The sequence below is a fragment of the Euphorbia lathyris genome, chromosome 10 (genome assembly GCF_963576675.1).
Source record: "Euphorbia lathyris chromosome 10, ddEupLath1.1, whole genome shotgun sequence".
NCBI classification, from domain to species: domain Eukaryota; kingdom Viridiplantae; phylum Streptophyta; class Magnoliopsida; order Malpighiales; family Euphorbiaceae; genus Euphorbia; species Euphorbia lathyris.
Genome location: NC_088919.1, coordinates 17,582,702 through 17,610,652, shown reverse-complemented (window position 1 = coordinate 17,610,652; position 27,951 = coordinate 17,582,702). Strand labels below are relative to the sequence as shown.

Genomic DNA, 27,951 nt, shown 5'->3' with positions numbered 1-27,951 from the left:
ACAAAGAGCATTAAAAACCAGAAAAAATACAAATACAACAAACATAGAAGTCATATCATTCTCATAAGTCGAATCGCGTTGAAAAACCGTTGTAATCCATACTCCATCCTTTAGGCTCTTCCGGACGTTCGAATCTAAGTCCTTTCTGTTTGTGCATCCACGCAGATCTATAGATCTACGGACAAGATAAACCTTTTCCAGTCTTACAAAGACCGAAAAAGAATAAAAGAAAGAAATATAGCTTACAAGAGTAGATCTGACGGAAAAAGAAGTTCAAGAAGGGATAAAGACTTCAAACTAACAAGAAAGGAAAACAAACTAACACTGTAGAAAAAATAAAACACAGGGGAGGAGGAAGAAGCAAGACAAGCTTCCTTCTTCCTCATCAACTATATAGAAGTAACCTTGAAACTTTGTTGTTAGATCTGTGCAAAAACGAATATTTGCCAAGGAAAAGGAAATGAAAGAGGGGTCGGATGCAGGGACAAAGGGGAAGAGGGGGCGGTGGGGGGTTTACAGGAAAGGAAGAGACTAGAGCAGAAATTCAGATTAGAACGTGCTTTCACTTACACTACTTTCAGACTTTTGTTTTCGTCATCATCTGATTTTTGGGAAGATAAACAGTCAGGCAGCCGAGCCACCGTTGTTGATTTCCACAGTTCTTGTTTTCTGATTGGAGAGAGTTGACATAATATCTCTATCTCCCCCCTATTCTATTCTATTCTATCACCTTTCTTATCCACTGTACCTACGAAACCAATATGGATTTCTATGCTCTCATTTTTTTTTTCTTAATTATTTCACTTGGGAAATACCTCAAGTTGATCCGGATCTAAACCATAATATTAAAATATATATTTTTTCTCACACGTCTGTCCTCTGATTTTTTATTGTTTGATACATTAAGTCATCGATCTTTCATTTATACACATTGAGCTCATAATCTCTCATTGTTTGGTGTATTAAGCCATCGATCTTTCATTTAGACACAACCCTTGATATTTCATATATGGGTGTATTAGGCCATTACGTAAAGGGTTAAGATGCAAAAATACCCCTAACGTTTTGAATCAGGAGCAATTTTACCCTAACGTTTGTAGCTAAGAGCAATTTTACACCGAACATTGATAATTTGGGTCAATTTCAGACACTATTATAAAACACAGATATTCGTTTTCCGTTTTGTACAAATTGCATATCAATTCACTATAAAAAGATTTCATATTTTTTATAATTTAATAATAGAATTGGAGATTAATATTTATAAATTCGGTGAATTTTTTTAATTTTTTTTTCTAATTCGTACAAAGATAGTATTTTTGTTTTCACATCCCAATATATGTTTGTGATTTGTTATTGATAAAATGACGCACGTGTGAAGTGTAAATGACAAGATTCATGACCGAGAATACAGTTTGATGAATTATTTCTCAAATTGACCCAATTTATCAACGTTGTGGGTAAAATTGCTCTTGGCTTCCAACGTTATGGATAAAATTGCATCATTTTAGACGTTAGGGGTAAAATTGCTTCTGACCCAAAACGTTAGGAGTATTTTTGCACCTTAACCCTTCCGTAAATCAATTCATATATGAGCGTATTAAGTGACTGTTTGGTGCAACTGTTAGTTAATAGATGTTGTTGTTGTTGTTAGATATTTGCGGCTGTAGTAAGCTGTTTATTGTTGGTGGTGGTTGTTTGTTATTAGTTGTTTAATTATTAGTGTTTGGTAAAATTATATTAAACTGTTGATGTTAGTATTTATTTCTAATATGTACATGTTCTAAATTAATCAACAAATAAATTATAAAATAAAAAATGTATTATACAAATTAATAAAAATAATTTATATAAAAAATAAAAAATTTATTGAACGCAACAAAACCTTGTTTTTCGATAATTTTGTTCTAGAAATAAAAATAATGTTAAAAAGGAAACACATTTAATGGAAATAAGAAGGATAATTTTATCAATAACAAGTAACTCTAAACAACTATCCATGAAAAGCTCCAAAATGTTGCAGTGTCCAGAGAAAATATTAAACGTTGCGGTTATATAAACCTAACCAAACACTATATTTCATGCAGTTTGGAGTGAAACACTAATAATTAAACAACTAATAACAAACAGCCAACAACAACAACAAATATCTTACTACAACCGCAAACAGCTGACAACAACATCAACATTTATTAGCTAACAGTTGAACCAAACAAGCTCTTAATACACCCATATATGAATTGATTTACGGAAGGGCCTAATACACTCATATATGAAATGTTAAGGGCTCAATGTGTCTAAATGAAAGATCGAAAGCTTAATGCACCAAATAATGAAAGACCAGGGGCCTCATGATGCTTTTTGCCTTTTATTTTTTTACAATTTTTGTTAAACAATAAAATTTTTCTAGCAGTAAACAATTTTAAAAGTTGACACTATTGGTTTCAAAAAAAAAAAAGTTGACTCTATTATCTCACAAATTATTTAATACATCATTTGTCCCATGAACTTATCTAAAAAATTTGATTGGCTCCTTAAACTTTCGAAATGTCTATATAGCCCTCATAAACTTGCATAAAATGTTCAATTAGCCATCTAAACTTGTATAAAATGTAATCAATTAATCACTCAATTGCAAAAAAAAAAAAAAAGTAACTTGAATGCGGAAAATGTATTGCACACACGTCTTTAAAAAAAGTAAAACGATCAAGGTTGGGCATGCGGTTCCAATATTAGAGAAGGCAAATTTTATAATGGGGCAAATAAGAACTTCCTTTTTAATCTAAATTATGAATTATGTAATAACAATCTAAGACATGTACAATATATTCCGCATTTAACTTACTTTTTTTTTTTGCAACCCAGTGATAAATTGATTATATTTTACGCAAGTTCAAAGGGGCTAAATGAACATTTCATACAAGTTCAGGAGACTATTGAGACACATTGAAAGTTCAGGGGGACAATCAAGTTTTTTTGGATAAGTTCAGGAGACAAATGATATATGAAGCCTAATTTATTTTAGTTATAAATATTATCGTAACAATGGACTAACAATAGACAACTAAATTATTTTTATATTAAAAAAGTGTTAAGCAACCTTACCAAAAAGTTACTGTAAAATGACAACGTTGTTTGAAAATTTCAAGTACTCGCCATCACTCGAATAGATAACACTATTTCAGAGCTGCCAAAACTATTGTCACATCACTAATCATTCTTTCAAGTATCATCTGTTAAAAAGATGCTCTAAGCAACTCCAAAAATTGGATCTTACAGTGTTAAATCAGCTTACTATGCTTTGGTGGTGGGAAAGAAAAGGATCTTACAGTGTTAAATCAGCTTACTATGCTTTGGTGGAGTCACTTCCAAAGCCATCAGAGGAGATCTGTAGGGCCCCCTGGAATAAGCTATGGCAATTATCCTATCCCCCGAAGGTTAAAAACTTCCTGTGGCGCGCAGGCTGGAATATTTTACCAACAAATGATAACCTCCGAGTTCGCCAAGTTGATGTAAATTCTATTTGCCCCTTATGCAGACAGGTTGCAGAATCAGTATCCCATGTTCTTCTTGAATGCCCGATGACTATTGTAGTTTGGAATCAATCGGCAGTAGGAACATACAGACAAGTTACATCAGATCCCTTTCAAAATTGGTGGCAGGAAGCAATTAACAACAGCTCTGCTGAGGTAGCAGGTATGTGGGCTACATTGTTGTGGTTTATATGGTTCAGCCGCAACAAATTTATTTGGGAGCAAAAAACGTTCACGGCACCGGAGATTGCAGCCAATGCTGTTCGTTTCCCATCGTCATGGAGATAAGCACAAGCCCGAAGTGGAGATTTAGCACCAGCACTCCGAAGGAATTACAGCAGGACATGGATACCGCCGCCGGCCGGGATAAAAATCAATTTTGACGCATCAGTTCGCAGCGGTAAGGAAAGATTTGGTATCGGTGCAGTGATAAGAAACACGGAAGGCTCCTTTGTAGCAGCCAGATTCGAACCAAAAATTGGCATGGTAACCCCGGAGTTAGCAGAAGCAATATCATGTCGGGAAGCACTTAGCTGGATTAAAGAACGAGGTGATAGAATCGTCTATGTTGAAGGAGACTCTCAGCTGATTATTAATGCGTTACTTCTAACTATGGATGAGGATTTCTCAAGTCTAGGATTAATTCTAACAGATTGTCGAAATCTGACAGAGGCAATTCCTAGTTGTAGTTTTCTCTTTGCACCTAGAGAGGCTAATCGTGTAGCTGACGAAGCTGCAAGGTTGGGTCTGCTAGCCCCTAGTTTAACTGTAACCTATTTTATTCCTCCTTCATTTGTAAGCCTGATGGCAACAACTTAAGTTTATTTAATCAATTCTTTCATTCAAAAAAAAAGCAACTCCAAAAATTAACGTTCTAAAAATATAATATTTTATTTTCTCTTTTATTCTTAGCAATCTTTATTAAAAATATGTTTCAAATTGATTAATCCAACTCTAAAAGTTATCATTCCACAAATCATTATTTATTAAATGATACTTCTTTCATTTTTTTTAAGTAAAGGTGTAAGGTGTAAAAATTTAGTTTAAAAGGTTAAAAATATAGAGTGTATATTAATGATCATATAAAAATCTCCGCTGTTCACAATTCAAATCAGCGGTCAGAAACTGAACCCAGGATTTGAGTTAGGTCCGCCAATGTTCTTCTTCCTGGAATTTACGCGATAACGCCTCAGTTCTTCTCACTTTTCTTTAAGAGCATCATAATAGTGTTAATAAACTTTTAATATCACCAAAGCACAAAGACAATGAAAGATAATATTTCATTAGAGTTGTTTGTCATTTTAAACTTTTGTAGCATAAAAAAAATATTAATTAAAAAACAAGGACTGAATGAGTAATTTTCCAGGCAGAAAAAACATCCCAATGGTAATGGTTGATTACACACAAACAAACGGGAAAAAGCAGGAGGAAAATTACAAGCAAGGTGCTCTAAGAAACAAATATCTCCATTTTTTTAATCCATTAAATTATGCTCCACAGGACAAGAAATATCCATCAATATCCACGTGTCATAATCTGGAAAGGTCGAGTATGTGGAATGTGTTCGACTTTTAACAAGAAAGTTGATATAAAAACCGCACCCGCTTTCACAAACTCCGTGACTCATACCCTTCCTTCCGTATTGCGTGACTGCCTACTCTATTCTCCTTATTCCTGTACCGAGGTTGCTTTCCCAATTCACTTCTCGTAGAAGAAAGCATTCCTCAGTGAATGCGCTTCTATTGAGCAATTTCTTACATAAATATAACAAAACCTAATTCTTTCGGCTTTCATTTCGAAGATCAGGAAGGAATTCAAGTCTCTCATCTCTGCCTGCTCTTCTTACTGGTAAGCTTTTTCTTTTTTGGGTGGAGATTAGTTACCATAACTAGAGCTTTGTCCTTTTTTGAGCTCTCTGTTTTTATGGTGAAACCAGAGGATTCTCAAGATTTTCAGTTTTCTTTAATTTACTATAATTAGTTTGCTTGATCTTTTGATCGATGACGACGATGATAAGAAATGATTGTCCATATCCTGTTTTGAGTATATATGCTGGAAGATTTGAAGCCTTAGCATGGTGATCGAGGAGACATTTCGAAGTTTTGGAAAAACTATTTCTAGATCTGCGTTTTTTTTTTTGAAGAATATGAACATAAGATATTCGATGAATTAACACGTCCAATTTTGTATCTGACTAATCTAAAGAATCCAATTTATAATTAATCTATTTTTTTTTTACAGATAACTCTTGTTGTTTTGGATTTCGTTGCGGAATATTATTTTTTAGTAGTTGTAATTCCAATATGGAATATTAATCCATTAACGTGTAGGGCGTAATTGAGCCGAGTCTGCAAAACTAAAATTTGTTTATAAATATTCTAATCAAAGTCGTTCGTTTGAGCCGTTTACGAACAGAGCTAGTAAATCGTGCTCACGAACGGCTCGTTTATAAATTGAGCTGAGTCGACAGCTTTTATCGAACTGAACACTGAGGGTTAACGTGGAGTATTATTTAAGTTACTAAAATTAATTCTTCAAAAAAAAGTTACTAAAATTAAATAAGTTTGAGAGAAATAAAAAATTAATAATTATAATTAATTTTGAGTTTAAAACCTAATTAATATTTTTTGTAAACATAATAAATGGAACAGAGAGAGAGAGAAAATGTATAAGTCGAATAAATATTCTATTTCCCAAAAAAACTAAAAATTCAAGTTAAAAGGACCAGGTTTTGGAATTTTTTTACGAGAAATCTATTGGGGATACGTTTGAAATAGCGAGAAAATAAGTAGTAAGAGCGAAAAATGCAAAGGATAGCATTAGCAGAACAGCAATTGAGTCCTTGTTGGTGGAGGTTCAATGGCTGCTTTTCTAATGCCGGAACAAATTATCCAAATTCTCAGATTCCCCTACGCAAAAGTTACTATAATAAGGCTCGTTGCGTTAGCTTCCGCAGAATATATTATAGACCTTTAGGTTAATGTTTTAATGAGAGAAATATGTTTGATCTGATAGTTGTCCCATTTTTTCTGGTTGTCTATCCAATTATAAGCTGAAATTTTTATTGGGCGTGTTCTCCTTTTCAGTTCTGATCACTGATCATTGGGTTTCACTTATGTATACCTGTTTTCTTTTTCGAACTCGTTGCAGCTGTGAGTCGGTGCTCAATATCGGAAATGACTGTCACACCTAAGATTTCAATCAACGATGGGAACCTTGTGGTTCATGGAAAGACAATATTAACTGGAATGCCAGACAATATTGTATTGACACCTGGATCGGGTGTCGGACCCGTTGCCGGTGCATTTATTGGTGCCACTGCTTCCCATAGCACAAGTCTCCATGTCTTCCCTGTCGGCGCTATAGAGTGAGTTTCAGCTCCTTGTTTTGATTTTTTTCTGTTTCCTTGTACTCTATCTGTTGCTAATTTAATTTGACTGTTCTCAACATAAACATATATGGGTTGCAAATCTATTATTCAATTGCAAAATTGATTGTGGATGAATCATGACTGGATATGAAGCTAATCAGTACCTCTTATCTTGTCCGGCAGTAGTATGATCTCTAGAAAGTTTCTGTTTGGCAAACATTTTATTCAACCTCTATTTTATCGTCTCTTGGGAGGTCAAGTAAATTTTTTGATATTCGTGTCAGTTATTTTTGGAATTCTTAAAATTGTGATTTCTCTTTTATTTTAGGGGTCTCCGATTATTGTGCCTCTTCCGGTTCAAGTTATGGTGGATGACCCAAAGAATGGGCACTTGTGGGAAAGACATACCTTTGGAGACCCAATTCATGCTAGTTGAAAGCAAAGATGGGGGTGAAGGAGTTGAACAAGATGATGCCAAGACTATTTATACTGTCTTCCTACCCCTTCTGGAAGGCCCATTCCGTGCTGTTCTGCAAGGCAACGAAAATAATGAGATGGAGATCTGCCTTGAGAGCGGTGAGTTGACTATAGTAGCCATCATAAAGTGTCTCGTGTAGACTATATGCATCCCTCCCATGAGCTAAATCTTTATCAATTCAGTTCCTATTGTCTCTGTTAGTAGCAGACACTAACAGTACAACTAGTGATTGGAGCTGTCAATAATGAGCCCATAAAATAAAGCTGGGTCTACTGCAATGATTCTTTCCCATTGGGCTTCTACTGAGGAGACTAAAATGCTTAAATGTGGGGTGGATCTGTCATTGATGCCAACTCAAACATGCTGGAGACCGGTCAATGACTGTCCCATCCAAACGAATCAAAAATATATGGAGTTATATCAATTGGTGAAGAAATAGATAGATGTTCGAGTTCAAAAGAACCGGAACAATGTGTTTTTCTTTGGTGTCTGGCTTGGTTTTGCAGGGGATTCTGCTGTTGAAACCGACCAAGGTCTTCACCTTGTCTACATGCATGCTGGAACCAACCCCTTTGAAGTCATCAATCAGGCAGTAAAGTGAGTTCCCCATTTATTTTGAAATGAACTACATTGATATTCCTCTTTGGTTAATTTTTTAGTATCTGCATTGATGTTACTTTTGGCAACTACAGAGCTGTGTGTCTAATATTTAAGAAGTTCGATTTCCCCTACAATACCACTTTTTACAAGAACTTATTATATTTGAGGTCCTGATGAAATTAACTTGTAATCTTATTCAAATAGGGCTGTGGAGAAATATATGCAAACTTTTCTTCATCGTGAAAAGAAAAAGGTAAAAGTGACTTTTTTCATAATACTTCATGCAGCTCTTTTTATTTAATGAAGTCTTCCAACTAGATAGCACAAGTGTAACAAAGATCTGACATCATGCTTCCTTCTTTTGGTATTGTGCAGTTGCCTTCTTTTCTTGATTGGTTTGGCTGGTGCACTTGGGACGCTTTTTATACTGATGTCACAGCCGAGGGTGTTGAGGAAGGGCTCAAAAGGTTTTTCAAGAATGATGTTTAAAAGTGAATTAACTCTTAATTTATTTTTGGACTGAGGGGTGAAAATCAGAGTTGAGAAGCTATAATATTGACTAGGGTTCTGATTTTTATTGCAGTCTATCAGATGGAGGGACTCCCCCACGATTTTTGATTATAGATGATGGTTGGCAGCAGATTGAAAATAAAGCTAAGGACGATGCTAATGCTGTTGTTCAAGAAGGAGCTCAGTAAGAATCTCTCTTTCTCAACATACCCATCACAGAGTCATTGACCCCTTTAGGACTTGGCAACTCCTGTTTTTGCTACTAATGTCTTAGAGTTAGCCAATGATACAAGTACTGGGAATTGGATTGAAGTCCTCATCTATATGTTACATGACTCTTAGCATAAAATTTGTCACTAAGCATTTTGTCGGTCAGCTTCTTTTTACAGTGAAAGAATTACTAAATTTTTCAATGATCCGTTTTTGTTCCTGCAGATTTGCGAGTAGGCTCACTGGAATAAAAGAAAATTCAAAATTCCAGAAGAATAATGGAAAGATTGAGGAGACCACAGGATTAAAACATGTGGTAGAAGATGCCAAGCAACATTTTAACGTGAAGTGAGTGACCTTAGTAACTTTCTAGTTTTTGTACTGTATCTAATGGTGTATATTCATGTGAAGTATCTGTATAGTGCTCCTTTTGGTGGTACAAAATAAATCAATGGTTAACGTAATAAGGAAAAAAAAAAGAGCTACAGCCTATAGTGTCATTGAGCATGTCTCATTCTGTTTATATCTGGCACAGGAATGTATACGTATGGCATGCTTTAGCTGGTTATTGGGGTGGAGTAAAACCAGCAGCTGCTGGTATGGAGCATTATGACTGTGCATTGGCTTATCCAGTTCAGTCTCCTGGTGTACTAGGCAATCAACCCGACCTTGTCATGGACAGTCTCTCTGTCAATGGCCTTGGTTTAGTACATCCCAAGAAAGTTTTTGATTTCTACAATGAGCTCCATGCATACTTGGCTTCTTGTGGAGTAGATGGAGTGAAAGTTGATGTTCAGAATATTATTGAGACTCTAGGTGCTGGCCATGGTGGAAGAGTTTCCCTCACCCGCAGCTATCACCAAGCACTCGAGGCTTCAATTGCAAGAAACTTCCCTGACAATGGTTGTATTGCTTGCATGTGCCATAATACTGATGGACTCTATAGTGCCAAACAGACGTCTGTTGTGAGAGCATCTGATGACTTTTATCCTAGGGATCCTGCTTCCCATACCATTCATATCTCTTCTGTGGCTTATAACACGCTTTTCCTTGGAGAATTTATGCAACCTGATTGGGATATGTTTCATGTAAGTAATTTGATCGTGTTACAGTGTATTATATTTGATGAAGTTTGCAAGGAGATTGTGTAATAAATAAAAACAAATCTATGGTTGCAGAGTTTACACCCTGCTGCAGATTATCATGCTGCTGCTCGTGCTATTGGTGGATGTCCAATATATGTCAGGTATGTTTTCTTTTGGCAATTATTTGAAATGGCTCGTCAAGACTAGTATCAAAAGAGGAGACATTAACAATATTTGGAATGCAGTGACAAGCCTGGAAACCACAATTTTGATCTACTGAGGAAGCTGGTCCTTCCTGATGGGTCGATTCTGCGTTCCCAGCTTCCTGGAAGGCCAACTCGTGACTGTCTCTTTGTTGATCCGGCAAGAGATGGAATCAGGTATATTCCATTTTTTTTTTCTCTCTGCATTAGGTAGCTTTGTTTTTTTACCATGTTTGGCATTTCAGTACTTATGTAAGATTCTGTGTTTTGCAGCTTGCTTAAGGTATGGAATGTGAACAAATGCACAGGTGTGGTTGGGATGTTCAACTGCCAAGGTGCTGGCTGGTGCAAGGTTGAAAAGAAGACCCGTATTCATGATGCTTCACCTGGTACCCTCACAGGCTCTGTTCGCGCTACTGACGTTGATTGCATTGCTCAAATTGCTGGTGCAGATTGGAATGGAGAGACAGTAGTATATGCCTATAGATCAGGTAATCTACTAGAGTTTTACCTTTGGGATACATCAGATTTTGCATAATATAAAGCTTTGAAATTGTAGACAATTTTATTGTGGTCTTCATACTATTGCCAATTCATTCCAAGGCAAATTTACAGAATATTTGGAACAGTAATACTTGACCAAATATACTTTGGATTAAGGTTTAGGATTCTCCCGTAAGTCAAGACATATTAACATGAATATGTTTCGATTATGAATTTCAGGAGAGTTGATTCGGTTGCCAAAAGGAGCTTCAATACCAGTGACACTGGAAGTTCTTGAATATGAACTCTTCCACTTCTGTCCGATGAAGGTGAGTTTTACTTCATTTTCTTTTCTTTATTGTCACCGGCCCATTAGTTAGCGTCGAGCATCTGTTTACTCAATGATCTGGCATTGATTCTGTGCAGGAGGTTAGCTCAAACATTTCATTTGCAGCAATAGGTTTGCTTGACATGTTCAACGCCAGTGGTGCACTAGATCAGTTGGAAGTCCATATGGCTTCTGATAAAAAACCAGAATTGTTTGATGGTGAGGTTTCAACAGAGCTGACTACTTCCCTGAGTGAGAGTAGATCAGCGACAGCAACCATTTCACTGAAAGTCAGGGGATGTGGCCGTTTTGGGGCATACTCTTCCCAAAGACCGCTCAAGTGCAGTGTCGGTAATGCTGAGATGGACTTCAACTATGATCCTGATACGGGACTTGTGACCTTGACTCTTCCAGTGCCAGTGGAGGAGATGTATAGATGGCCTGTTGAGATCCAGATTTAAGTTGTTGGAGAGGTGGTAAAAAACATAAAAAAAGTAGAGAACCTGCATGCTGTTATTGATAAAGCTTGATGCATATGGGGTTGTGGGAAGTGATGGCTGTGTAACCAGTATATGGGTTCAGAGCTGATTAGATTGAAGGGTAGTATGCTGTATCCCAAGGGATATATATGTTAACGCTGTCTCTTATTTATTGGTAATAAAAGTATTATGCTTATCAATATGTTATTATGTTTTTCTCCGCAACAACAATCAAGCCTTAGTCTCGAAATGTTATTTATTTCTATACCTATTTCCCTTTTCTTTCAAGCATCTTAAAAGATTGAGATTTCTTCATTAAACACTTCTGGTCAATATTCATAAGCTAATTACGCATTTTCTTGTAAGATCTTCCTGTATATCAAACTTCAATTTGTGTAGTAGGGGTGCATTATGGGTTTCGATAATTCATAGGGCTCTTTTCCTATAGAGATGTCTACCACCTATCTTATCTTCCCTAAGGTTGATTAGAGTGAATCAACTTAATATATGCACGATCATTAGTGTAGGGGTGGAAGAGATTCTGTGAAAAAATAAAAATAAAATATATGAAAAATAATATTGAATTTTGCACGAGTTGGAAAAAAAATCTAAATATTTTATCGAATTTAAAAATATTAATCTCAAATTCTATTACTAAATAGAAAAAAATGTGAAATCTTTTTTTCCAATTGATAAGAAACTGGTACAGAATAAGAAATAAAATATTTATGTTTTATAATGATAGATAATTTAAAAATATTAATCTCCAATTCTATTACTAAATAGAAAAAAATGTGAAATCTTTTTTCTAATTGATAGGAAACTGGTACGGAATAAGAAATAAAATATTTGTGTTTTATAATGATATCTAAAATTGACACAACTTGTCAACTTTAAGGATAAAATGACACCTTTTAGATGTTAGAGATAAAATTGCATATAGTTGTTAACATTAGTAGTATTTTTACACATTATCCCTATTATATTTACTGAACTTCAAAACGTAATATAATAATCGTTCCATTATCACTTTCTAATATAAAAGCTACTCAAATATTAACTATTCTAATACTAACTTTAATTCTTCAACTTTTTAATTTTAAGATCATTTAAGTGCTTTTTGATTATAAGAGAAAATAAATGTTTAAAGAGAAAGTTTTAGAACGGTGATTTTGAAATCGTCAACGGTCATTTTAATGTTGATATTTTGTGAGACCTACTGTTAATAACAAAAAAAGATTTAAGACTTTTATATTACATTTTAAATTGGCTTAATATATCTTTTGTTCTCCGAACTTGTTCAAAAAGTTTGATTGACCCTCTGAACTTTCAAAGTGTTTCGATAGCCCTTTGAAATTGCATAAAATGTTCAGTTCGCCCCTTGAACTTTTATCTTGTAAATTATGTAACAATATTTTAAGGCACATGCAACATATCTTCCGCATTTAACTTACTTTTTTAATAACCCATCGATTAATTGATTATATTTTACGCAAGTTCAGAGGACTAACTGAATGTTTTATACAAGTTCAGTGGACTATCGAGGCCCTTTGAAGTTCAGAAGGCCAATCAAACTTTTTAAACAAATTCAGGAAAAAAAATTGATGTATTAAGCCTTTTATATTTTAACTAGAAAGATACCCTTGCTTTGCTTCGGGAAAGAAATAACGTATTAATTTTTTATTAAATTGATTTGTATTTTAATGACTTGAACCACATGATTGGTAGTAGTATAGTTATGTTTCTAGTTACAATAGATATATAATAACTAAAAATGCAAAGGTTTTCTACACTGAACGCCTACTTAACCAAATCAATATCCGAAATTAAAAACCTGACGGTCAAAAAATTAAAAATAGCTAGCGCAAAAATTAAATTAGGTAAATAATTTTGTTCTTGGTTGAAGGATTGGGCTGGGTTGAGAAAACTTTTAAAGTAGAAATTTTTAATAGGATCAGAAAACTCGTAGTAGTAATAATAATACAAAATTCCAATTCGAGTTATAAAATTATGATAAAATTAAGGAGCGCATTTATGTAAAAGTAAATTATTAATATTAGTAGTAGTGTTCATTGGATATTGTATAACAAAATAAATGAATTTGGTTATTCATCTATATACTCGTCTTAGAATGCTTAGAATTTTCACTTTAAAATTTTAGTAAGTTTGGATCCAATAATGTGTAACGGTATGATTACTGAACTTTACACTTTTTAACATCGGTAGTCACTCAATTTTAACTAACTCCTCAAAATGACCGTTAACGATCTCAAAATGAAAATATTCAAGAATTAAAGTTGTTCAGAACGAAATTTACCATAAAATCACATTTTTTATTTTCCAAAATCATATTTTTTGGTGCTTTCTCTTTGTAAAAATTTACTTTCTCTCCTAACCAAACAACACTTAAATGACCTCAAAACAAAAAATTTTAAGAGCTAAAGTTCCTTTGAATATCATTAACTCTTCAAATTATTTATTTTGAGACCGTCAACAGTCATTTTGAGGTGTTGAGTGGCCACCAGTGTTAAAAAGTGTAAAGTTCGGTGGTCGTACGGTTACGAACTGAAGTTCAGTGGTCACAATATTAAAATGATAAAGTTCAGTGGCCATGGATGTAATTAGTCCTCTTGCAAAGCAAAAAAACGAGGTTGTTTTCTTGTAGGTGGGTGGATGTAATTGGGGACAAAATTGGAAAGATGCATGTTAAGCTCAAAATATACCTAAAATATCATCATTAATTACATCAATATTGCTACGAATTTATGATATTTATAACCATTTAGAAAGCTTTTACTCTCGAATATGTTTCCTTCATGCAAGGTACATAAATATTTGGTAAAATCCAAATAGGAGTAAAAAGAGCTCAAAAATAGAAGAAAAACCCTACAAAAGGAGTCAAAGACGACGAAAATTAATAACGCCAAGTCGAGGACACGAACGAGAGCAGAAATTCAGAAAAAGCTCCGTGCCGTGACCGCGGCCCCCCCTCTTTCACGGTCGCGACACGCGTCCTTCAGCCACTTCTTCCCTTCGTCCGAAGCTCAACTTGATGCTCCCCCATTCACGGTAGTGAATTTGGATTCTCGGTAAGACCAGGAACCTTTTCAGCACAACAAACACATGTTTAAATTCCAAGAAATGCGTTTGTTCGGGTGGATAAGAACGTCCCTTCACAACGGACACGATCCTTCACAACGGACACGATCCTTCACAGCGGACATGACTCTCCACAACGGACACGACACTTCAATCAAGACCCTTCAACATCTATAAATAAAGTGTTGATTTGAGAGTTGAGGAGAATAATGAGAGAGTTAGAAGAAAGAGATTAGTGCAAGAGTTATGCAGAAACTCTGACTCAGAAATGAGTCAGAGATTAGATTTCATTTCTGTTCAAAGCAATATGATGTACACACATTGTTTACAAATTAATAACAAAATTTAGTAACGTTTAGACATTGTTCCAGTTTAGCTTTCATTTTGGTAGAGGCCGACCGTATCCCTATTACGAAGTTACAGCGAGAAGATTGAGGAGAGGATTCGCCCCTGAGCCTGACAAACTCTAACGAAATCCAAGGAAAGGATTGATCAACCCGTTCACTTGCACGCCGTCGAAGAATTCAATGCTCCATGTTCTCTGTAAACTTGTATCAATTTATATTTCATCTAATAAAGTCCGTTCTATTCGATAGATCGTTATGCAGCACTTATGGTAACCAATCCACTAAAGTGACTGCTGGTGTTTTCATTAAAACGTATTTAATTCAAATCTTTACAAGGAAACTTTGTTGAACACTTAGGCAAATTATCATCTCGAAAGAGTTTTAATTTGATTAAGGGCAACTATCCCGAAAGGGTTTTGTCGCGTTCAAAGCCAATTAATTAGAGGTTCCGTCATTTATTTCATCTTTATAACTCGTACAAAGTTTAAAGTTGTTTCTTTGCTTAATGCAAACGAATACATTAGTTTACTTTTCTAAAAAGTACTAAACGTTCATGTTTTGCAAATTCATTCTTAAATCAGAATATTTTCTAACATTTTCATATTCTAATCTAATTCTCATTCTAGCAATTTCAAAACCAAAACCGATTAAACGATTTTTCATACTATAAACTTTAAAAGTAAAATTCAACCGATTATAAATAAGTTTTGTTAAAAAACGTTCCCTGTGGGATCGATATCTTTTATTACTACAAGCGTATACCGTGCACTTGCGGAAATCGCTCAACAATGCATGTCAAATTAAGTGGAAAGGTGAGATGAGAATAAATTAAAAAAAAATTAGGCAGAATTGGAAAGTGAATTGAAGGTACTATAGAAAAAAATTGAAAAAAAAATTTGGAATTGGCACTGTTCTGGAGCGTTTGGTATTCTATTGGGATAAGGATAGGGTAAATTACATCCATGGCCACTGAACTTTATCCATTTCACATTATGGCCACTAAATTTCATTTCTTCCCGGTATGGCCACTGAACTTTACACTTTTTAACACCGGTGGCCACTTAACTCCTCAAAACGACCGTTGACGGCTAAAAATGAAAAATCCAAAGCATTAATGATATTCTAAGGAACTTTAATTCTTGAAAATTTTCGTTTTGAGGTCATTTCGGTGTTGTTTGGTTAGAAGAGAGAAAGTGAATTTTTAGAGAGAGAAAGCTCCAAAAAATGTGATTTTCGAAAATAAAAAATGTGGTTTCATGGTAAATGTCGTTCTGAACAACTTTAATTCTTGAATATTTTTATTTAACGATCGTTAACGGTCATTTTGAGAAGTTAGTTAAAATTGAGTGGTCGTCGGTGTTAAAAAGTGTAAAGTTCAATGGCCATAATGTGAAAATGGGTAAAGTTCAGTGGTCATGGATGTAATTTACCCGATAAGGATAAGGATAAAGGTTGGGATAGGACAAGGATAAAAATATAATAGTCGAGAATTTTTTTTTTTTTTTGTTACAAGGAGGGGCTAGGCCCCGAGCAGGAAAAGGAAAAGAAAAGGATAGAAGTAAAACAAATAATAACTAAGCTACACGAACAATGCGTTCGAGCTCAGTATCCCTAGAGTCAGCTCTCAATATCTCTTGAATGCCTGCAGGCGGCACACCACACTCGTGATATTCCTGGGACAATTGTCCTGCGTAGTTTGCCATCCAATCCGCTGAGCGATTGCCTTCCCTATAGGTATGAGCTACTTCCACTTGCCACTCCCAAGCAAGCATCTCACAACATCTCTGAAACAGCCCCGAGTTCCTATGTCTTGATCTCCTATCCTTCTTGAGCAGTTGAACAATAAGGCTAGAGTCAATCTCCACTTTGAGTCTTCTAAATCCTTGATTCCACGTGAGTTTTAACCCCATGAATAAGCCCCAAAGTTCCGCAACCATGGACGTGCCAATCCCGATATTCACCGCAAACCCGCAGACCCAGTTTCCTTGCCTATCTCGAATCAAACCACCAGCCGAAGCATGACTAGGATTACCTTTACACGCACCATCACAGTTCAGTTTCATCCATCCTTCCTCTGGCGGGTTCCATCGTATAAGTAAAGTGTTAGTTGAGCTAATTCCAGTCAGCTTCCCTGGAGCAAAGGCTTTTTCACATTCCCGCACCCTATTAATCAAAACTTCATGTTTAGCAGTCGGGAGGTTACGGTTTGGGTCCAACACACGCTGGAATCTCCAACGCCACAGCCACCAGCAGATTATCATAAAGGCAACATTCCACTTTCTCCCGTATATCAGGTCCGTCCGCGTGATGTTCTGATCGATCCAATTTTTTAGGTTTACGGATCCTGACGAATCAGCCACATAAACACACAGATCTTCTCTGGAACTTCAAGTTTCCATAATTTTTCCCATTGAATATCCAAACTCCCAGCGCTACATCCATGTTGCAGCAAAGAATACACGGACGCCATCTTAAATAGCCCTGAACTCGTCCCGTGCCAGTCCCAGCCATCATCTTCTGTCGCCTCAGGGACCACTAAAACCGCTATAATAACTTAAGACTATCCTGAGGTAGGAAATCCTTCAACTGCTGCCAACGCCAGCCACTTCCCTCATCCCAGTAATCTACGACTACGTGAGTCTGGCCATCAATAGGAGCAGCAAATGCATCGTCTATCAACGGTGCCTCACCGACCCAACGATCCATCCAGAAGAGCGTATTCCTTCCATTGGTGATTAATTTTCCAATTCCCTTGTTCAGGGTCTCGGCCCCTTTGACAATTCCTTTCCAAAGTCTGCTCTGGCCAGCTTTAAACACAAACATTTGCAGCCCCGAAGTCTTCCTGGCGTATCTGTGCCTCACCATTTTAACCCAAAGCGTATTATCCTCTACCAGTGTTCTCCAGCTAAGTTTTGCAAGCAGAGCTAAATTTGAATCCTTCGCCACACGAATACCCAAACCTCCTTCAGAAATTGGCCTAGTGATGGCATTCCATCTGCCTAAGTGAATTTTCCTTTGCTGTCCCGAACTACCCCATATAAAATCACGATTGAGCCTGTCTAGGCGGTTACATATCGAAGAAGGCATAAGAGAGGTTTGCATCACATACGTTGGTATTGCAGAGGTCACTGCTTTGACAAGAGTTAGGCGGCTCGCCATTGTTAAGCCTTTTGATTTCCAACCTGTTAGTCTTTATTGCACACGGTCAACAACAAACTGGAACTGATCTCTATTAGATCGTCCCTGGTTCAGCGGAAAGCCCAAATATTTCCCAAGTTCAGAAGTTACCTGAATCCCAAGTTCCATACTGATACCATTCCTCATCGATGCCGGAGTATTACCAGAGAACATAATACGCGACTTTGAAGGGCTAACCCGTTGCCCTGAACTGGCACAAAATTGGTTCAAGATGTTTTTCATCACCCTAGCCTGCTCAATCGAAGCTTCCCCAAGGAGAATAATGTCGTCAGCAAAGAAAATATAGGAGAGACTCGGCCCACCGCGAGAAATCTGCACTGGTTTCCAGGATTTTTCGTTCACTGCATCCGTAATTAAATGACTAAGCCTCTCAATGCAAAGCACAAAAATATAGGGTGACAGCGGATCTCCCTGTCGGATACCCCTGGACGGCTGAAAGCAATTAGATAACTCCCCATTCCATGCCACCTTTATTGACGAGGTTGACACGCAATGCATAATAAGATGAATCCAGTGATCCGGTAATCCTAAAGCAAGTAATGTATCCTGTAAGAAACTCCAACTGATTCTATGATAGGCTTTCTCTAAGTCTAGTTTCAGTACCATTGAGCCTATTCTTCCTGTCTTATTCTTGAAAGAGTGAAGGACTTCCTACATAATTATGATGTTGTCAGTTATCTGTCTCCCGGGAGCAAAGCTACTCTGGACGGGCCCAATCAGATAGTGTAAATATTGTTTCAACCTCTGGACCAAACATTTTGTGATCGTCTTGTAAAGGACGTTACAAAGGCTGATCGGTCAGAAATCTGAGAATTTCTTAGGCCCTGGAATCTTTGGAATAAGAGTTAGATTGGTTTCATTAATTCATTGTTCAAGGATTCCAGAATTCAGGGCCTTTAAAACACATTCAGAAGCTAAAGGGCAAGTCTGGCTCCAGAATTTTTGGAAAATCGCAACAGGAAAACCATCCGGACCAGGAGCTTTCAGGGGACCCATAGCAAAGATGGCCGATTTCACGTCTTCCATAGTAAACGGCATATTCAGCGACTGCATCCCTCCCTCTTCCCATGTCGGAAACGAGGCTGAGGTTACCAGAGTAGGTCGATGGTTATCCTCTTCTGTATAAACATCTTTAAAGTAGGAAACAGCCATCCCTTCTAGAGTATCATCATTCCAAACCCACGCTCCACTTCCATCTTGAAGCCCTTCAATTCGATTTTTCTTCCTCCTAATCAATGTTGAGGTATGAAAAAATGTGGTGTTCCTGTCGCCACAAGTAATCCATTTCTCACGAGATTTCTGAAACCACATGACCTCCTCCTGCCTCATGACCGCATTTAGTTCATTCATGAGACGACGTTCAAGTTTAAGAAGACCTCCTGTAACTTCCTGACATAATTGGGTCTGTACTCCCCCGAGCCTTGCCAAAAGTCTCTTCTTTCGGTAGAAGATGTTGCCAAAGCTATCCCGATTCCAAGTAGACAGCTGTTGCTGCAGGTTTTTAAGCGCTTCTGTCATGCTTTCCTGTCCCGCCAGACCATTCATGAGTACTTGCTTAAGCCCTGGATGGAGCAGCCATGCTGCTTGAAATTGGGGTTGTGCGTGGGTAGATCTCCTAGAATTATCCCCAAACTCGATGTATAATGGGACATGGTCGGAGTTCTACCGGGCCAGGTGGCGCACCGATGCCTCAGGAAAACGGTGGCGCCAGTCAATGCTACAAAGCGCGCGGTCAAGCCTGCATGCTACTCGAGTTCGTGGAGAATGGCCCCGGAACCACGTGAAGGGGGGACCCACAAAACCAAGGTCAATCAGATGGAGATCATCAATCCACTCAACAAACCGTGTATATCGCGCAGGACTGGGAGCTGAACCTCCTTGCTTTTCAGAAGCATTTTTAATGCAATAAAAGTCACCTGCCAACATCCATGGATGCGACACCGAACCTTTAAGATGTCGTATATCCTCCATGAATTGGGTCTTGAAACTAGACTGAGGGCGAACATAAACTGAAGTGAGCTCGAATTGAACACCTCTGAAAATGCCCCCAGTGAATTCAACCAAAGAATGCAGAAACTGACAATTCCGCTCAAGGATAGAAACCATAACTTTACTATTGTCCCAGAACATCCAAATGCCACCCATAAAGCCGTCAGTGTTGATAACCTCTATATTTGTGAAGCTTAGTGACTGTCGGAGAGCATCAGCCCTACTACTCGGAAGTCGTGTCTCAACCAGAATGAGTATCCCTGGTTTCTTCATTTGTACTAGGTGTTTAATGGTTCTTTGGAAACGACCACCTCCCGCGCCAAAGCAATTCCATATAATTAGCTGCATTGTAATTTTGTTAAACAAACGGACCTTGGCAGATGCCAACCTAAGAGATCGCGTGATCCACATCCACACCTTCCATCCTCGAGGCCCTCTGCATACTTTCTTCTGTTCGTGCTTCATTCGAATTCCCAGTGCTATTAAACAACGGTAAGCTCCCCTCACCAAGCTCCTCAGATAGGTTTGCTAAGATTGAGAAGGGATTACCATCAGGTTCCCTCCTAGTACGTTTTCCCCTTTTATCCATTTCAAAGTCCCGACTCAATATACGGACTGTTGTTTCTGTACCTGATTGCACAGAACTGATTTTGTTTACTTTAGAAGGGGCAGCGTTTTCCTCAATAGTTTTTCTTACCCTTCTCACTGGGCCCTGTTCAGCGTTGCTCGCCCTGTGCTTTCCTGTATCTCTCGATTGGTTAGTAGCTCTTCTATTCTCAATTCCTTGAGTCTCAGTCTCACAAGCTTTAAACTGGAAATCCCCGCGGTCTCCATGCTGGTGTACCGTATGACCCTTGGCTTCAGAGATGGACGTATCTGGCCCCTCCTTCGTCATTGGTGGTTCATAACGAGGATGGTTGAATTTTCGTCTAGGCACGATCATCCACGGTCCATACTCCAGAACTGGAACTTGATGAGTTTCTGGTGTTTCCTCCATGGTCTGCATGCACTGATCTTCCTTCCTGCTGTTATCTGATACTTAAACTATATGCAAGCTGCTTTCAAACAGACAATCCTTCAATAAGTGCCCATATCTCCCACACCGTGTGCAGGCTGTGTACAACCCTTCATACTCCACCTGCTGCTCCGACCCTTCCAAAGAGAACCTTGCGATTAGTGGCTTTTGGAGATCAATCTCCACGCAAATCCTAGCAAACTTTCCGCGAGCCGCTTTTGCCGTATTCTCATCCACTTTAACTAGCTTCCCGACAGCTTCGGCTACTGCCATCAGTAGGTCTTCATCGTAGTACCACAGAGGGAGTTCCGGAAGCCGGATCCAAACCATCGTTGTCTCCAACAGAGCCTCGGAAGGGGAGAAGTCTGCGCTCCAGGTTCTGACTGTTAGGTAGTTTCCCTGTATCATCCAAGGACCATCTTTAATTACGTGTTCCCTGGTAAGGTCATTATCCAGTTTGGTTAAGTAAAACCCATGCCCTAAGTCCATGACAGTGATCTCCCCTATTGGTTTCCAAAGCTCCTTTAATCTTCTGCTTAAAGCCAAGAACCCTAGGTTTTGCCCTAATAGCTTGACAATCAAGGCACTTTCCCATTGCTTCATTAGATGTTTCTTTAGGTTAGGATCGATAGTTACAACAGGTTCTAGGGGATTGCTTTCATCGAAATTAATATGGACTTGCCCTGCTTCCCTGTAATTCATGCGCATCCGATTTCTCATCGTCTCAGGTTTTGAGACAAGAAGGTCTCTCCATGTGGTTTTCACCAGGCTCTGCTCTAGCCTGACATTATTATCGCAGGTTTTATCTGGTGGGATCGGCGGTGGTGACTTGTTTGGAGGATCCAAGGTTGACAACGGCGGTCGAGGAGGCATCATGCTCAATTTTCTGTCGAGAATTATTATTGAATGTTTGATACGTGGGATATGGATAAGGATAAAATAATACATTTTACTATTTTAACCTTATTTAAACTACATAACATTAATTTGAGGGATAATATGGAGTTTTCCATTCTATTAAAATCGCAGGAGCTTATCTCACCTCCTTATACCACCCCCCTCCTGGGTATAGGATTTGAGGGATAAAAGGTTTATCCCTCATCTGTCTCACTCTTCTATCTCCCTAACAAATACGAGATAACTTATCTCGTATTTTTTATCCCTATCCCACCTCCTATATCCATTCTAACAAACACCCCTTTCATGCTCTTTCACTTTTATATGTATATATAATATCCATCAGTGTTCATGCGTGTGATTTACCCCATAGTTTTATCGAAAAATAAACAAATAGAATTAGACAGATTATGATATTTGATCATTTGTTCTGGGATTTTTTTTGGACAGTTTGTGGTAGATATTTGATCTCGGTAAAAATTGATGAAAGTGTCTAATTTTATCCAAAATGGATAAAAATGTCCAATTTAATAAGATAAAAATAAAGTGGGTTAGATATATAAATAAGCCCCTTTAATTGGGTTAGATTTGTAATTTGCCCTAAATTACATCATGTGATATGTTAAGGATACATCTAACCTCTCTTGAAATGGTAAGGTTGTCCCTTGAGGATACATCATGCCACCGTTCTTGATTCCCACAGTTCTTGTTTTCTGATTGGAGAGAGATGACATAATATCTCTATCTCCCCCTATTTTAATGTTGATATTTTGTGAGATGTACTGTTAATAACAAAAAGGGATTAAGACTTTTATATTACATTTTAAATTGGCTTAATATATGATTTGTTCCTGAATTTGTCCAAAAAGTTTAATTGACCATGTGAATTTTCAAAGTGTTTCAATAGTCTTTTAAAATTGTATAAAATGTTCAGTTAGCTCATTGGACTTGTATCTTGTAAATTATGTAATAACATTCTAAGGCACGTGCAACATATCTTCCGCATTTAACTTACTTTTTTTTTTTTTTTATAACCGATCGATTAATTGATTATATTTTACACAAATTCAGAAAACAAACTGAATGTCTTATACAAGTTCAGTGGACTATCGATAGGGGCGGAACCAAGGGGGGGTTAGGGGGGGCTCGAGCCCCGGTAGGCGGTCGGAGAATTGATTTTTTTTTGGGAAAAGTACAAAAATAAACCTTGTGGTTACACTCATTTTCGAACAACACCCATGTGGTTTAAAAGTTTGCAAAGTGGTACCATGTACTTCATTCCGTTAGCAAACACATACCAAATTGACTAACGGTGTTAAAAGTTAAAGTGAAAAAAGTTAATTTGATCCTTGTATTTATTTATTTTATAAATTAACTCTCCTTACTATCTAATTATCACAAACAACCCCAAAATTAAAAAATAAAAATCAAATATACTATCTTCTTCATCTATCTTTAATTTCTTTTTCTTTTTTTCTTTCTCTCTCCTCTCTCTTAATTTCTCTATCTAAAATAAAACTATCCCCATCAACACTTTCAAAATAAGAAAGAATGGGTTACTCTGCTCAAACTTTGCTTCATCTTATAAGATTTGATGCACATTAAAATTAATGAAATGAATTACAAATAACATGAAAAACAAAAACAAAAACAGATTTCCTTTAGATTTAACTTTGGAATAAAAAGAATGAAAAAAATAGGAACAAAACATAAAGAACTAGTTGACAGCACTGCAGATCTTCCTAATTTGATCAGCATTTGGATTGAGAAGATTTCCCATTTTCTCTCTCTAAAATATTTCTTCCCATAAATGCAATGAAAATCAATGTTGAATGTGAGGAACAAAGTTGAAAACATAAGAAGAGAAAACCCAAATGATCAAACTCATCTCAACAATGGCATCATCTCCTAAACCACACACAATAATGTTCCCTTTCAGGGCGCAAGGGCATATCATCCCTTCGTAGCATTAGCTCTTCATATTCACCGAACTAAAGCCTCCTCTTTCCATTCTGATTCCAATTCGAATTCTTCAATTCATCTCCGTGAAATCCCTTTCAACAGCTCCGATCACGGCCTCCCGGAAAACACCGAGAACACTGATGTCCTCTCTTATCCTCTAATTATTCGTCTCCTCCATGCTTTCACTTCTCTCGAGCCTGCTTTCCGCGACCTAATTCGGGAAATCGCTGATCAGGACTGAATCTTCGGTTTGTATTATTGTCGACATTTTCTTCTGTTAGACTGCGACTGTCGTTAAAGAATTGGGGGTTTTCCATGTTGTGTTCAGTGGCGCTGGTGGGTTTGGATTGGCTGTTTGTTACTCTGTTTGGTTAAGTCTTCCTGATCGGAACAGTAACTCCGATGAGTTTAGCGTTGAGGGTTTTGATAAAGTTTTGAACTTTCATATTACCCAGTTGCCGTTGAGTATTTCTGAGGCGGATGGGACTGATTCATGGTCTGTTTTCAGAGAAAGAATCTTCCAGCTTGGGTTGATTCAAATGGGGTTTTGTTTAACACTGTGGATGAGTTTGATCATCTGGGTTTTCCCTTCTTATTTCAAATTCAATTCTTGCTTTGTTCCGCACATTCAATGTTGATTTGCATTGCATTTACTAGAAGGAATTTATTGGTTGGATTAAGCTTGGAAGAGTCTACAATAGTATGAGTAAAAATTATTTTAGAGAGAGAAAATAGAGATGGAGAGTGAGGATGTTTAGAGAGAGAAGGAAAATAAATTAAAGAAAGAAGTGAGAGAAGGAGAAAGATGGTGAATTTGATACTTTATTTTTAATTTGGGGTTTATTTGTGATAATTAGATAGTAAGGAGGGTTAATTTATAAAATAAATAAATACAAGGACCAAATTAACTCTTTTCCCTTTGACTTTTAACACCGTTAGTCAATTTGGTATGTGTTTGCTAACGGAATGAAGTACATGGTACCACTTTGCAAACTTTTAAACCACATGGATGTTGTTCGAAAATGAGTGTAACCACAAGGTTTATTTTTGTACTTTTCCCATTTTTTTTAGTAATGGTATCTGGTAATATTTTGGAGAGAATTATATTGACTCTATATAGTATTATTTCAATGTTTAAAGGTAGATGAGATGGTTAAAGATGCTTACTTCTATTTTATGGTTCGACTCCCTTGAACCCCATTTTCTCTTACAAAGTTTTTTTTTAATTGAAATACGGATCTAGCCTAACGGAAATCCCAACCAGGTTGGCACCTCCGAAAAGGCAAAGACCCAAGATATATAAAAGAAGAGATGAAAAAAATATGAATCCAATACAAAGAATGATTTAAGAAAATCTAAACATATCCCTACCAAGGGCATTATCTCTAGCTAAAAGAGAGCAGAAGTCCGGAAGGGTATTCCACATTTGTAAAACCGAGGGCAGACGACCGTAATTAGCAAGAGCGTCCGCCACTTGATTACCTTCACGGAACACATGAGAGACAACCACCTGTATATGCATCATTGAATCTAAACAATTTAACCAATCCACTCGCATTGTCCAGGGAATGATGTGCGCACGGGAACGAAAAATTTGAATAACGTAAGTCGAGTCACTTTCAATCCAGAGACGAGTCCATCCACGTGACCTCGCAATCGAAACTGCAAAAATAGCAGCTTGCAGTTCCGCCATGTGAACCAAAGTACAATCAAAAGGGAAGGCAAATGACCCAAGAGGATGCCCCTGACTATTTCTAAAAACCACACCGCAACCAGCTCTACTTGATATCACGGAGGCATCAGTGTTTGCTTTAATCCAATCCGACAGAGGGGGCTGCCATCTAACATTAATGATTCGAGGGGCCCTGTGACGACGAACGTTTAACCCGAGATTATGGAGAATTGATAACTCCACAACGGAATTCCATACCGATCCTTTGCTGATCCTATCAAAGCTACGAATAGCAGACCAAAGATAGCGTAATGCGTCATGAATGTTTGGAGGCTTGCTCTAAAAAATAGCAGCATTTCTAACAGACCAGATTGTCCAAACAGCGTTGACAAGCGCAACCTGCCAAAGGGAAAGGATTTACGAGCTGAACTTGTGTGAGAAGGCGTGTTGCAAGAGGGTCTGAAGAGAAGAATCAAGTACAAGTCTTCTACCAAATAAAGCCGATATGCTTAACCAGATTTGGGAAGCAAAGGGGCAATGAACAAGCAAATGGTCACTCGTCTCATAAGCCGATAAACAGATCGGACAACGAGAAATAAGAGGTAGACCTCTAGCACGGAGCGCAGCATGAGTTGGTAAAGAATCCCAGTACGCACGCCAGCAGACTATGGAGTGTGACGGCTGAATAAAAGGTTTCCAAATTGATTGAAAAACCAGAGGCGAAGCCGGAGGAGCACGTAGCCAGTGATAGAATAACTTTACCGTGAAGAGGCCGTTGCTCGCAGGTCTCCAAAAACATAAATCATGTTCAGAGCCATTTCCATGCATATTCTGGATGTGCTGGTGCAACGGACTAGCCAGCAGCGGAAGATCCCGCCAGTTGCCATTTTCGTACAAATCTGAGATTCTATCAGTAAGCTTCAAACAGGCAGACATAGAAATCCCAAGCTGTTCAGCCAGGGGAAGAAAAATCCATTCTGAATTCCAGAATGACAATTCAAAAGAAGATCCAAATGACCAAAAACAATTCTCCCGTAACTTGAAATAGGCGGCCTTGACAGACCACCAAACAGACGATCGCTGATACCGAGTCCTTGGTAATCCAGCCCTGTTTAGAAAGCGCGTTCTTAACAAATTAAAGCATAAGGAGTTAGAGGAAAGAACGCCCCACGCCAATTTACCACTCATAGCCAAGTTAAAGGTCGAGAGATGTTTAATACCCAACCCTCCTTCCTTTAAGGATTTCAAACAAACCTTCCAGGGAACAGTAACTAGCTTTTTGGACAAAATTGAACCCGTCCAAATGAAATTCCTCATGTGTGTATTGAGTCTATTTAGCAAACTCACATGCCATTTGTAAACCATAAAGGTGTGGATCAGAGAGCTAGTGATAACCGAATTAACAAGTGTCAGCCTACCAGCCATAGAGAGAGACGTCCCCGCCCAGCGTGAGAAAGAGAGAATAACTTTATGTGCCGCTGCCGCAAGGTATTTAGCTCTTGGGATCCCTTGAAAAAGAGGAACCCCCAAGTAATTAAAAGGGAGAGATCCAATTTTGATTCCAATTAGACCCGCCAATCTGTCCCAACGTCTCAGTAAGACCGAGTCTCCGAAAAAAATCTCAGACTTTTGCCAATTCACCAATTGTCCAGATAGAGAGCCATATAAATCAAAAATACCCATGAGAGCATGGATGTTCGAGATGCTCGCCCTGCAAAAAACTAAAATATCATCTGCATATAACAAGTGCGAATGCATTACAGAAGAAGTAGAATAACCCATCGGAGACAGCGACCCACGCAAGGCATGAGCATTGATAAAACGACTAAGGAAATCCTCCGCTAAACCAAATAGACGAGGAGAAAGCGGATCTCCCTGTGTTACCCCTCGAGAACAAGAGAAATACCCGACAGGTCCATTATTAGTGAGAATCGAGATTATTTTTCAATAATTATAAAAACATGTTACCATTATTAATTAATTTAAATAGACACTTTATTTTTATTTTGATAACGCTTTTAAATTCATTTTTAACGTCTTTACCATTACAAAAAATAAACACGTTTAATTTTCTATTAGTTCAATGCTAGTTTCTAAAAAAAATGATAACATTGTTACAAAAAAAAAATAAAAAAATGATAACATTTTTACAGTTTTAATCGTTGGATGCTAAAATTTTTTTGACCCCGTTAGACTGGACTTTGAAAATTTACAGTCAACTGCACAGTTAATTTCGATTTTTTTTTTACGATTTGAAATTTTTTTACTAATATATTTGAACCCCGGGTTATCCGAGATTCTGGTTCCGCCACTGACTATCGAGACTCCTTGAAATTTAGAAAGTCAATCAAACTTTTTGAACAAAGGTTAATAACGCAGGCATGATGCCCCAACAGAAGAAGATGGAGAGGTGAGTGCTGTTTGTTTTCGCGGCACTACTTTCACACTTTTGTTTTCGTCATCCTCTGATTTTTGGGGAAAAAAAACAGTCAG

At 37.5% G+C, this 27,951-nt stretch overlaps 1 protein-coding gene across 2 annotated transcripts; it reads left to right on the top strand.

Moving 5' to 3' along the window:
* The first annotated feature begins 5,147 nt into the window (after positions 1-5,147).
* On the top strand, positions 5,148-11,481 carry LOC136208390 (probable galactinol--sucrose galactosyltransferase 2). 2 transcript variants are annotated; one of them, XM_065999242.1, is made up of 14 exons: positions 5,148-5,381; positions 6,684-6,900; positions 7,232-7,479; positions 7,888-7,978; positions 8,186-8,234; positions 8,357-8,448; positions 8,565-8,675; positions 8,927-9,049; positions 9,237-9,789; positions 9,880-9,947; positions 10,032-10,166; positions 10,263-10,480; positions 10,713-10,801; positions 10,899-11,481. In XM_065999242.1, the coding sequence occupies exons 2-14, from the start codon at positions 6,710-6,712 to the stop codon at positions 11,259-11,261; spliced, it is 2,331 nt and encodes a 776-aa protein (XP_065855314.1). In that variant the 5' UTR covers positions 5,148-5,381; positions 6,684-6,709; the 3' UTR covers positions 11,262-11,481. The 2 variants fall into 2 exon arrangements, with proteins under 2 accessions (XP_065855314.1, XP_065855313.1); XM_065999241.1 differs by lacking the exon at positions 5,148-5,381 and adding an exon at positions 6,329-6,509.
* The last annotated feature ends 16,470 nt before the right edge of the window (positions 11,482-27,951 follow it).